The sequence below is a fragment of the Grammomys surdaster genome, unplaced genomic scaffold (genome assembly GCF_004785775.1).
Source record: "Grammomys surdaster isolate TR1022 unplaced genomic scaffold, NIH_TR_1.0 126185, whole genome shotgun sequence".
Taxonomy (NCBI): Eukaryota; Metazoa; Chordata; class Mammalia; order Rodentia; family Muridae; genus Grammomys; species Grammomys surdaster.
This window is the reverse complement of record NW_021620991.1, coordinates 6,679,112-6,691,610: the sequence shown is the minus strand read 5'-3', so window position 1 is coordinate 6,691,610 and position 12,499 is coordinate 6,679,112. Positions and strand designations below refer to the sequence as shown.

Below are 12,499 nucleotides of genomic sequence, written 5' to 3'. Positions count from 1 at the left end.
GGAAGGAAGGAAGGAAGGAAGGAAGGAAGGAAGGAAGGAAGGAAGGAGGAAGGAAGAGAAAAACAGTCACTAAATGCAGGCTGGATTAGTGGGAGGCATCAGAGGAGAACATGGCTTCTCTCCAGGGTAAACAGGCCTAGACGTGGGGCCATCCTGGCTGTGCACCTTGTAGACTAGTTTCTCCAAAGCAAGGACAGGCCTTTCCACTGGTATCAGGAAAGAAAATGTTGGTTCAGTGCCTTTGGCTCTGCTGAGAGCATCTTGAGCTCTGAGCTCTTAAGGGCTAGCTGACTCACAAGGCCCAGGGAAAATCCCACATGTATACAGATGCTACCACAATCCACAGAAAACAAGAAGTGTGCTTTCTGAGCTCGTTGTAAATACCAGGGTAGAACAAGGGCATCTACGGGGCTTCCCATGTGCCAGCAGGCAGGGAGCCAGTACTGCTCCAGCACTGTTCCAGGACTGACTCCAGGCCTTCACTGCAACCCTGAGGCCAGTTCTGCAGATGCCGTAAGCTGTCATACCAAGAAGATGCATTCATACTCCTGCCCTACTGAGCAACAGTGCTCCTGCTCTGCCTTCAGTGTGTTCAGAATATGGCTGGAGCAGCTGGGCAAACCCATTAAAATCAAAGCCTCTGTTGGTGCACAGTGCCTCGGTTCCTTCTCTGAGTATCGGACCCACAGTGCCGATGGATATGGGCAGGCACACTTTCACACCACTGCAAAGCCAGACTATCTGTCTCAGCCCCATCTTAGGGATGGAACTGTACTCTGGAACAGAGTCAGGTTCAACACATGCAGCTAGGCTCCAGTGTCCATGCTCTAAGTCTCTAATTTGCATGCTTCTTCTCAGTGGTCACGCTGCAGGGGGTGGGGTGGGGTCAGGGTGGAGAGGTGAGCAGCAGGGTGGTGTCATTCATGTCTCTCCTGCTGGGCTCCCTGTTTCCACCACAGCCACCGAGCTCTGGGCTGGATGCCCACTGAGTGGAGTGCCTCTGTAAATAAGCCAGGGGCCAGGAGGGAGGAGGGCTGAATGCCAAGGGTGGCGAGGCACAGCACTGTGGCCCCTGGGAGGCAACTTACCTTGTAGAGCTGGTGAAAGCCAAACGCAATTCCAGCCATGATGACAGCCAAGGCACCATAATCTCGCCATCGGGAACCTCCGGGGCCTGTGGGTAGACAAAAGGGAAGAAGAAACTAGGACGGGTCTCTCCCCTGTGTCTCAGTGGGCAGGCAAGTGAGACATTCAGCTGTAGAAAGCACGTGACCATCAGAGCATAGGGCTCAGCTCTGCCCTCTCTTCTTTCCAAGGTCCCAGAAGCTCTGCCTCACTGAGATGGAAGGGACCAGACCATGAGATGCTGGGAAGAGGGGTCTAGCTGTGAGCTAGTGTCCAGCCACAGAGGTCAGAGGGCAGAGGTGATGAGAGGGCCTTTGGCCTCGCCTCATGAGGTCAAGGAACCAGGATGATTCTAGAGAGCCTAGTGTGTGCACACCACACAGAGGGTAAACCAGGGGCCAATGCGACCTGGGCCTCTCTGCTCTGTCATTCCTTAGGCTCTGAAGACACAAGTCTGCAAAGGACTAAGCAAGGCAACTTCTGAGGTGCTGAGGGACAGGGCCAAGGCTTGTCGCCTGGAGGCAGAGTGGGTAGGGTGGAGAAGCCAGGTCAGGGGCCTGGAGCACTAGCCTACCACAGTGGGACTCTGTTTTGTAGGAGAGCACTGGCCTAGCTCTGGGGCAAGTTCCATGTGGGGACACCCTTGCAAGGGCCGCAGAGGCAAATACAGCCGGAAGCTTTAGAAGGAGAATGTCTTCTAAATTTGTCATTTGGTTGAGGAACTGGAATGAACATCCAATGCCCACAGCAGGGCAGGCTCCAGTTCACACTGACCAGCATATACAGGCCCGTGCAACATTTATTGTGTTTCCTTTCTCCAACTGTGTGTGTCTGAAAACAGTAAATAGAAAACTCCAGAAAAATCAGCCACAGGTTTTAGAGTACACACCACGCTGAGTAGCACGATGGCATCTCAGCTATCCGCTCTGACCCACCCAGGACAGCGTAGCCACACCGTGGGTGCTACTTGCCTATCACACGCTGATCACCGCCTCGGCTCTCAAGTGTCTTAGTGTCTCAGTGCAGAGGCTGTGTGAACCTTATTTCACGTAACAACGGCCTCAAAGCAGAAGGGGCAGAGACACTGATAATCTGAATCTGCCCAAGAAAAGCCCAAGTGTTTCCCTAAGGGAAAAAAAAAATATGCTTGGCTGACAAGATCAGACATATAATGGGGGTGGGGGCATGCCTTTTAATATAGCATACTGTCATAGGTAGGCTTTATCAATGTTAATCTTACTATCCTAATCTGTAAGTTAAACCTTCTTTCTCACAGCTGTGTACATAGAGGGCCAGTCTTAGGCTCCTACTGGGGCCCTGGAACATGAGGATTCTACCCTCCCACAAACAGTTCACAAGGGGCTTTGGGTATGTAATCTGGCCTGCTCTCTCTAGGCCTCTGGAACAGAAGTCGCCTGCCTCCTCTCAGGGGATGTGCCAAGAGGAAGGACAGAGACCATGGTGGGCACTCTTGGCAGTCCTGGCAGGCTCTGCTGAGAGAAAAGCTTCCTTCCACCAAAGGTGATTCTGGGAGAAAGGAGGGTCAGGAGTACTGTGGGAACTCTCAGAAGATACTGACTACGGCCGGCCGCCGGGTCCAGCTTTGGTGCTTCAGAGTGCTCTCCTGCCCTCCCTTCCCCCTCCACCTGTGCCAGCAAGCTCACCGGGGTACTTGCCACTGTCTGCTGTCTCAAAACCCAAGGGGAGGAGCAGGGCCCTGTGTGGCCTTAGTGGTGGGCTTCGGGCATAAGGGAGAAGCTGTGGGTCTGTGGCCTGCCAGGGAAGGTGAGTCACCATGACTTCCAAGGGACTCAAGGGTAGCCCCCTTGTTTTAGCCAGGGTTTCTACTCCTGCATAAACATCATGACCAAGAAGCAAGTTGGAGAGGAAAGGGTTTATTCAGCTTATACTTCCACATTGCTGTTCATTACCGAAGGAAGTCAGGACTGGAATTCAAGCAGGTCAGGAAGCAGGAGCTGATGCAGAGGCTATGGAGGGGTGCTGCTTACTGGCTTGCTTCCCCTGCTTGCTCAGCCTGCTTTCTTATAGAACCCAGGATTACCAGCCCAGGGATGGCACCACCAACAGTGGGCCCTCCCACCCTCGATCGATCACTAATTGAGAAACTGCCTTACAGCTGGATCTCATGGAGGTATTTCTTCAAGGGAGGCTCCTTTCTCTGTGATAACTCCAGCCTGTGTCAAGTTGACACAAAACCAGCCAGTCCACCCCTCCTATCTGTACTACTCGCCAGTGCTCTCAGGAGGCCAGAGGGACTCACCGAGAATGTCTCCTTTACTACCACAGTCCCCTGTAGTCATGGAATTCACATGGGATTCCCCAACACGGCCCAGTTCATCTTGGCCATAAAACTGCAATCAATACAATGGCCTCTCCCTGCCTTCGACTCTCATTTTTTCCACATTCTGACAGGACTCATAGTTTAAATATCGAGTAGCAGAAGTCAGTCTACTGTAAAGTGGTTTTCTCTGCCACCAGCAGTGGCTGTCCAGAGCTCCACAGTACTCTCCCAGACACCGTTTATGCACACAGAGCACAGGGTGCGGGTCTGATTTTCCTCTCTCCTCCCATTTCTCAGTGTTTTCCCACAGCTGTCTGGGATTCCACGTGACCTCCTTGCTGACAGACACTGAGCTCTCTCCAGTCTGTAACTGCACCACACACGCACTGTAGACCTGTGTCGGCTCCCATACAAAACAAAACAAAACAAAACAAAACAACAACAAAAAACCAACCCTAAACTGCACAGGGATATGGGTCAGAAGAAATGCATGGCTGTGATTCTGAGAGAAACTGCTAGACTCCCTCCATGGGCACTGTAAGTCCACCCACCAGCCACGACATCAGTGCCTGTTTCCATGTGTGCATCAGATGGAGAGCCTGCCGTTTGGGCAGCAGCAGTCTGGTGCTTCCTCTGCCTCTTAGGTACTGTCTGATTTTGCCTGCATTTCCTTTTGGCACAGCTGCTTTTTCCACTTTTCTACTTCATTTCTTTCCTGCCTCACTTTTGAGGACTTTTTGTGTTCCTAGTCCTCTGACAAGACTCACAAATACCACTTTTCTTTTCTTTGGGTTCTACTTATGGTCTTAAGCATTATGCAGATGGTGTGTGTGTGTGTGTGTATGTGTTCACAGATGTTTGTCAATGTGTTCTTTGTGTGCGGTCTGCGGTTTGCATTGTGGTTAACAGGATGCCCTGCTCTCCATCTGGAGTACACAGTGCTGCCCAGCGAGGTGTTCACATCTTGGGAAGGCCATCAAGGATTGCCTTGCCTGTTGGGGCATCTGTGTGTGCTGCAAGTTCCTTTCACTCCAGACTCCGCTCTGAGACTGACTCCTGAGGTGTGGAAGCTCTCAGCTGGAGCCTGCCCACTGCCCCATCTTTCTAATTTAGTCAGGCTTTGCTCTTCATGGCAGTTGTGAGGAGCAACCTTTAGTAAGTACAAGCCATCTTAGGAGAAAGACGTGGTGAAAGAGTGGCCTCCACACGGAGGGGTCCGTGTTCCAGAGGGACATCTGTCCATGCAACCTGAATCCCTAGAGAACACCATCCCATGGTGCTGCAATCAGCAAACCACGGTCACATTAATTCTCAAATGGCCATTGGCCACCGACTATCCTACAAGAAGGCAATTGTACCACGCTGAAAACTCGACCAGACCCAAGCTTGCTGAGTCAGCTGCTTACACACACACACACACACACACACACACACACACACACACACACACACGTGCACACACGTGCACACACGCACGCACACACGTGCGTGCTCGCCTCCCATGCTTGGACAAGCTCACTCTTTCTGCTGACATGGAGACCCTGAGGCCACACAGCCACCAGAGCTTGAGGTCTGGGAGCTCCGGCCCTGCACAGCTGCCCACCATGTAGGACTCTGCCCTCCCCGGGCTGAGAAGCACCTGTAGTTCCCTGCCAGCTCGCCCTTCGCCCTCACTGCCGCTGCGTTCCTGCCAGGCTCGCGCTAAGAACATTTTATTGCCCCCTGGTTTTCATTATTAATGAAAAGGGACCAGAATGATCTTTCCTAAAGTTCAGAGAGTCTATAAAGACTAGAAGCTGAAATGCCATTTTACTCGTTTTAGAGATGTGTGATACAATTCTGTCTGTGACAAAATGAAGAGAGGAAAAACTCAGATGCAAAAGCCTTCCCACTGCTCGGCCTCAAGGGTAAGAGGGTCCACTAAGGCCTTACTCTGGCTCACTCCTCAGTCCTCACCAGCTGCCTCCTGCCCGCCGCCCACTCTGAGAACAGGCTTTCCTGAGTGCGGTGGACTCTCCTCACTGCACTCCTGTGTTCAGAAGCAAACTACAGGGTCAGCAACTTGATGGCTCCGGCTGGGAAGGAACGGAAGGGAGATGAAAAGCTTCTGAGAAAATTGCTGCATTTATTCATTTACTCATGTGAATAAGGGATGAATGAACACGAATGGACCAGGGACAACTCTCCTGAGTTACTATCTCCTCTCACCACGTGGGTTCCAGGGATCAAACTCAGGTCATCAGGCTTGGTGGCAAGAGCCTGCACCCAACTGAGCCAGCTTCTCAGCCTGAGTAATCTATACAACTGGGGCTGGAGAGATGGCTCAGCTGTTACCAGTGCTTGCTGTTCTTCCAGAGGACATGAGTTTGGTTCCCAGCATCCATATGGCAGATGCCTCTGAGGGCACTACACCAATATGCACACGCACGCAAACACACACTTGAAATTAATAACAAATCTTTTTTTAAAAGCTGCACAACTCCCAAGCAGTTACACATATAATCCCGGTATTTAGGAGGTTAAGGCAGGAGGACCACAAGTTGGAGGGTAGCCTGGGCTACATGACAAACATGTGAGCAGCCAGCAGCCTGTTCAAGCAAAAGCAAGTGCAAGAGCAAGAGCACCCTGCTTCTGTCAGCCCTGGTCATGGTACCACTTCCCTGAAGGCTCCATCACCCCAGGGGTGGCATGGACAGCTCCACCAACACTGCAACTCTGATGGCTTTGTGAGAAACCAAGGGTCAGCGATGACTGTCCTATACACCTGAGCATCTCTGGGGCTGCAGCTCTGAGACATGGCAGAGGCTAGACAGTGGTGGGGTACTGGGGAGGCAGAGGTAGGGGGATCTCTGAGTCTGAGGCCAGCCTGGTCTACAGAGCAAGTTCTAGGACAGCCAGGGCTACACAGACAAATCCTCCTTCAAATCTTCCCCCCAAAAAAGACATGGCAGGGGACAAACTGCCATGGCTGCATGGTGCTCTCCAGCTTAGAGGCTCAGGATTGGGGCAGCTGTGCAGACAACTGGCCACGGGGGCAGGGCAGCATCTCCAAGGCTCTGTAACTATTCTCTGAACACCAACAAAACCATCACTGTTAGTTCCTTGCACTATGTCTCCATCAACAGAGAGATCCCCTGAGTACACGGGAACAGACAAAAGCAGGACTGCAGGACTGCAGGCACAACCCAGCCAGCGGGGCTCTAGCAGCAGCCAGGGCCTGTCAGCATCCTGCTGAGACAATACACTCCAGTGGCTGCCCCGGGAGGCTAGGGCCCAAGCACAGGGCAGGGTAGTAGCAGACATCAGCAAGACATGGGCGCTTCCCTCCTTGATCGTCAAGGCTGGAGCTGTGGTTCTACGGTGGTGGCCTAGCTTCTCAAAGCAGCCCGCCAGCTCCACTCAGACCTTGAAAATTAAATGGCAAGACAGGCTCACTCAGTAGGGTCCTGGACAAAAGCCAGTCCACAAATCAGCACCTGCCACAGTGCGGAGTCGCTGGGTCTTTTGTACAGACAGAAACTGAAGGTACTTACTGCAGGCCAAGCTAAGCCAGGCTGGCTACAGCACGAGGCACACAGAAGCACCTGGCTGTGGCTGGCAATGTGGACAGACAGAGAACTGAACCTAGAGGCCAAGATCTAGCCGCAGGATAGCAAGGCTCTTGTGTGCTCAGGAAGTGAGCAGCTCAGACAGTTCAACGTTAGCCCTTCTTCATGATGCTCACTCCTGGCACTTAGACACTGGGCGTGTTCTGTCACGTGTGAAGGCAAAGAACCTTAATACTAAGTTGCCAAGCAGCAATCCCAGCCAACAGACCCCAGGCCTGGCTTCACAAGTACTTCCAGCAAGACATGATCTTTCCCATTTCTCATGGGCCTGTGATACTCCCAGCAATGTCCTCTTTAGGCATGAAGGGCAGTGAGTAGTATATCCACATCCCCTCACCACAGCTGAAGAACAATGAACTCCGAAATCAGGTGCAGTGCAGTCTGAGCCCAGGAGCTGAAGACCAACTCAGGCAACACAGGGACCAGGTCTCAGCAAGCAAACCCAGGGCTGGAGGTATAAATAGCTCAAGGTAGAACATATGCATATCAGGTTACTAGGCCCTGGGTTTAATCCTTGACACCTTAAGAAAAGAAAAAAAAAGAAAAAGAAAAGCCAATTGTGGTGGTTCATGCCTGTATTTCTAAACCTTAAAAGGCTTGAGGCTTAGCTGGAGTTTGAGGCCAGTCTGGACTACAGGGTAAGACCTTTCATTCATTAATTTATTCATATACATTCATTTATATTATTCAGTATGTATATTGAATACATACACAGTCACACAGTCCCCCCCAACACACACACACACACACACACACACACATCATCCCTGTGGAAGAGAGGACGACCTGTGAGACAATGGTGCTGGAACAAGTGAAAATTCACATAAAAAGTCACGAGCTCACATCGTATGCAAAAGTTAATGGTACATGTGCCACATACACGAAGAGCAGTAACGACAGAGGCATAGCGGAGTCTTTCTGAAACAGGACACACATCTTAGAGTCTTGGGATGGGCAAAGCCATAGAAAGTGGGAGCCATAAAAGGAAAACAACTGACAAAAATGCATGTCAACAAAAGGCACCGTCACAAAAATAAACAGGCAAGTCACAGGCTGGGAGACAAGCGATGTAAACAAGAGGGGTGGGGATACAGGTCCAGCCTGAAGACTCAACACGGCAGGACAAGCTGCTTTTAAAAAGGCGAAGGATTACAGGAGTCTTCATAAAGCTATACGAGTGACGGGTCAGAACCTGAAGATGGCATGGCTGGAGAGCTGGCTCAGCAGTTACAAGCACTGGTCGTTGTTGCAGAGGACCTAGGTTCTGTTCCCAGCACCTACATGGAGGCTCACAACAGTCTATAACTCCAGTTCCAGGGGATTTATGCCCTCTTCTGGACTGTACAGCACCAGACATTCAAGTGGTGCACAGATGTACATGCAAGCGAAACACTCATACATAGAAAAATATATATAAAAAATTTAAACCTGAAAATGTGATTGACAGCATTCGTCACTGTATGAAATGAGAATTCAAAGAACAGTGAGGCTTTGTTACATACATGTTAGCATAGCTAAACATAAGACTGAATACCACATTCCATTTGGAGGCCCTGCTACACACGTTAGCATGGCTAAACATAGGACTGAATACCACATCCCAGCAAGAAGTGGAATGGCAAAAGAACAGAACCCTAAAACTCTCATAAGAGAGTCAGTAAGGATGGCACAGTGGGTAGACATTTGTCTCCAAGTCTCATGTCCTGAGTTCAATCCCCAGAACAGGTAAGAAAGACACTAAGCACATAAACTACTAGGCTTGTGAAAGGCAGTGTGGTAACAAGGCACACGGTACACACTGCCACTTCACAGGAATGAGGCACACAGGCAAAGGCACAAAAAGACACTTTTTAGGATAATAGGACACACACACAAATACACACACACACACACCCCTACATTGTGATTACACAAAATAAATGAACTACAATTTATCAAACAGGATACTGAAACAACAACAACAAACCCCAGGACTCTTACTGCATGCATGTTATACTTTAGAAAAGCGATTAGAAAGAGAATAATTAAGATACAGCGAGCGGAAACTTGGCATCTAGCAAGTCCATGCTAGACATCATCAAGCATGTTTCCATGTAAGATTTGCACACCACTGTTCTCAGCAGTATTATTCACGTCATCCAAAACAGGAGTTGGGGCCAACCAAAGGCACAGCCCAACAGGAGAGTCCATGCCTACCATGTTTAACTCACAGTACACAAGAAACCAAAAGCATGAACAGGAGATCATTGAACTGTCCATCAACTGGTGGAAGATCGAGGACCACCCATACAATTGACTGCTGACCCTGAGGGAAGAGGAACGCTGTGATATGGGTAACCTCAAAACCACTGTGTCAACAAAAGAAGCCAGGTGCAGGGATCGTCCACTCTGTGACTCCATTTACCTAAAATGCCCAGAACAGGTGAATTTATAGTGATGGTTGCCTGGGGTAGGGGTGGGAACCAGGACTGAGAAGGAGTGGATCCAAAGGGTCCTACAGGGGGAGCATAAGGATTCTTTAAAGCTTGCCCATGACAATGCCTGTACCTCTCAGCTGAGTTTCTAAAAACCACTGAATTCTACACTTGAAATGGATGGGTTTTGTGATATATAAAATATACTCCAACAGTTCTAAAACTTGTTGAAGGGGCTGGCGAGCGGTTCTACAGGTAAAGATGCTCGCTGCCAAGGTTGAGGAGCAGAGTTCAATCCCTAGAACTACATGACAGAAGGGCAACCAACTGCTACAAGTTGTCTCTTGCACATACACACACACTTTAAAATTAATGATAAATAAGATGAAAGGAAATGAAACTGAACTCTGAATTGACTGCAGACCAACACACCGACACAGCAGGCCCAAGGCTTCGCCCCATCACCATACACAACAAACACCACAAAGCATCTTTCTAGAAAGAAAAGACAGGCAACAGTCATGGATGGTAAAGGGGTAGGTGTAGGTGTATGCTACAGTCTTTTCCTTTTCAAAGGGAAATGTAAAAAGGCCAACAAGCCTCCTCCCACCAAGATGGTACCAAGTTCAGCGCATCAGCTCTTTCTTTCCTTAAGTGGAAGGCAAAAGAACAAAGACTGATAATACATTATCTGACAGAGGATACAAAGAACTCTTCTAACTCAATAATAAGATGAGTAACAGCCAGGGGACCAGAACACATACATCCCAAGACAGACGTGCAGATGACCAGAAAGCACATGAACAGGATGCCCTGACCAGGCACCACAGGAAGAGAAAGCCAGCCTTCGGGAGGCAGCCCTGCACACACGTTAACATCACTGACGCTCCAGCCGAAAACACAGCTGCTGCAAGCTGACACAGGGTAACCGCTCTGGAAAACAGTTTACCAGTTTCTGATAAGGTTAAACCTACACTTAACATACAAACCAGCAATTCTCCGCCTCGGCATCCACCCAAGAGAGATAAAAGCACACAGAGACTCATACATGAATGTTCACAAGAGTTTTATTCATAATGGCTAAAAACTGGAAACAACCCAAAGTCCATCAGTGCTGAGTGGGAAGCACGCGGCGACGCATCCTTCCATACGGTGGGGGATGGTCAGTATAAAATGAAGCAACTTCTGACGTCACAGCAACTTGGCTGTGTCTCGGTACTACTTGGGACAGAGAAACCAGACACTTAAGCATACCTGCCATAGGATTCCATTTATACAAAGCTCAGGGAAAGACATATCTAACAGGCAACAAGGAAACGCAGAGCTGTGGCTATCCTGGGGGCAGGATGGGGGTGCACTGACTGCAAATGGGGTACTGGAAATGCTCTGCAATGTAGTGATGGTCGCGTGCAGTGCACCTTCCACTCAGACGGTGCAACCACAGTGGGCGCGTCTTACTTCACGTAAGCCAGTCTCATGAAGGGCACATAGCCTGCGCAATGCCTTTTCAAGGTTAGCAGTGGTCGAGAGCAAAAGCCAACAATGCAGGTGCTACGTTTCCCCCAACCTGTCAGCGGCTGAAACCAAGGAAGGAACATGACCCAAGGATCTAAAACAGCCTGAAAACACATGCCTGATAACGCCGACTCATCCAGAAGAATCTACCATGTAGACGTTATAAAGAGTGACAATAAAGTAACGAGTCCTTCCCTTCTGATATGGCAGCCAAACCTCTCTAAACACCACAGCAGCAGCCACTGGGGCCTGCACAGCCCAGTAACATCACCCTGAGGGTAGGTGTTCACGTCAGCTCCAACACCTTACTGTGCCTGGATGATAAAGAGGGCAGGGACAGCTTGGACAGACATAGCCCCCCAGTGCCTACCCCATTTGTCAGCCTCCCTTGTGGATGGGAAGACCACACAATCATGCTCCAGTCAGCAAGGAGATGGACAGGATATGGCAATCTCCAGGTATCTTCAGGAGGCAGCTGGTCCCTGTCCTTCCTTTAGGTCGTTGGATGGCAGATGGGGCAGTAGGGGCTGGAGCAGGTGGGCAGGATACCAGCAAGCTGTCAAGAAGGCAGACCTGAGTCCCTAAAGACTGCAGAGCCTCCATGGTTGGCTAGATGGCCTACGCTTAGGTAGCAGAGAAAACCCATTTTCTGAGAAGTAGCATTACCTTCGGAACATGCAAAGCCAGGCCACGCCTCATCCTTTCAAGGTTCTGAAGACGACCTACCACTCCAGAGTTCCCAAATGTTGTTCCTATGCATTGAGTGGAAACTCTCAAGATTACTGCCACACAGTACATTGGGGCTGGTCATCTCTGTCCTCCCCCAAACTCCCGACTTTCTTCTCCATTAAATGGTGACCTCCTGAAGGCAAGCCTGTCCCTTACTATCTGCACAAGCAGCCCACAGCAGCCTACATGAACTGAACACGACAAAAGTCTGGCTGATGGGCAGGGAAGCAAATGGGCATCATCACCAGGCAGTTTCTTCTCGGTTCTCAAGCACGTCTCCACCACGGTTCACCCAGACAACAGGCATTTTTAGACACCTACTAAGTCAGAGCCTCAGGCCATTAGAGTTGTATAAAAGCCCCAGGGCTCACAGATTAATAGAGAAGACACAGAAACAACCATTTCGGTGCAGTGTGGTGGGGAGCAGAGGGCTGTGAGAGCCACAGGTTGCCCCCATCAGGTCAAAATGAAGCACTGGAAAGATGCCCTGAAGAAGTGGACAGTGGACTCCAACCCTGGGGAAAAGCAAAAGCAACAGGGAGGGCAACAGAGGCTCAGGCAGGCACCCCCATTTATCCGTCTTTAAAACAAGTGATTTTTTTTTTTTTTTTAAAGATTTATTTACTTATTTTATTTATGAATAGTACACTGTAGCTGTCTTCAGATACACCAGAAGAGGTCATCCAATCTCATTACGGATGGTTTTGAGCCACCATGTGGTTGCTGGGATTTGAACTCAGGACCTCTGGAAGAACAGTCAGTGCTGTTAACCGCTGAGCCATCTCTCCAGCCCAAAACAAGTGATT

At 49.9% G+C, this 12,499-nt stretch overlaps 1 protein-coding gene across 1 annotated transcript in view; it reads right to left on the bottom strand.

Annotated features, from left to right (window-relative positions):
• Positions 1–12,499, bottom strand: part of Pex14 (peroxisomal biogenesis factor 14) — a 137,670-nt gene that overhangs the window by 9,378 nt on the left and 115,793 nt on the right. Inside the window, exon 5 of the mRNA XM_028757816.1 lies at positions 1,089–1,174. Coding sequence (XP_028613649.1) covers positions 1,089–1,174 — 86 coding nt within the window. The remainder of the gene's footprint in view (positions 1–1,088; positions 1,175–12,499) is intronic.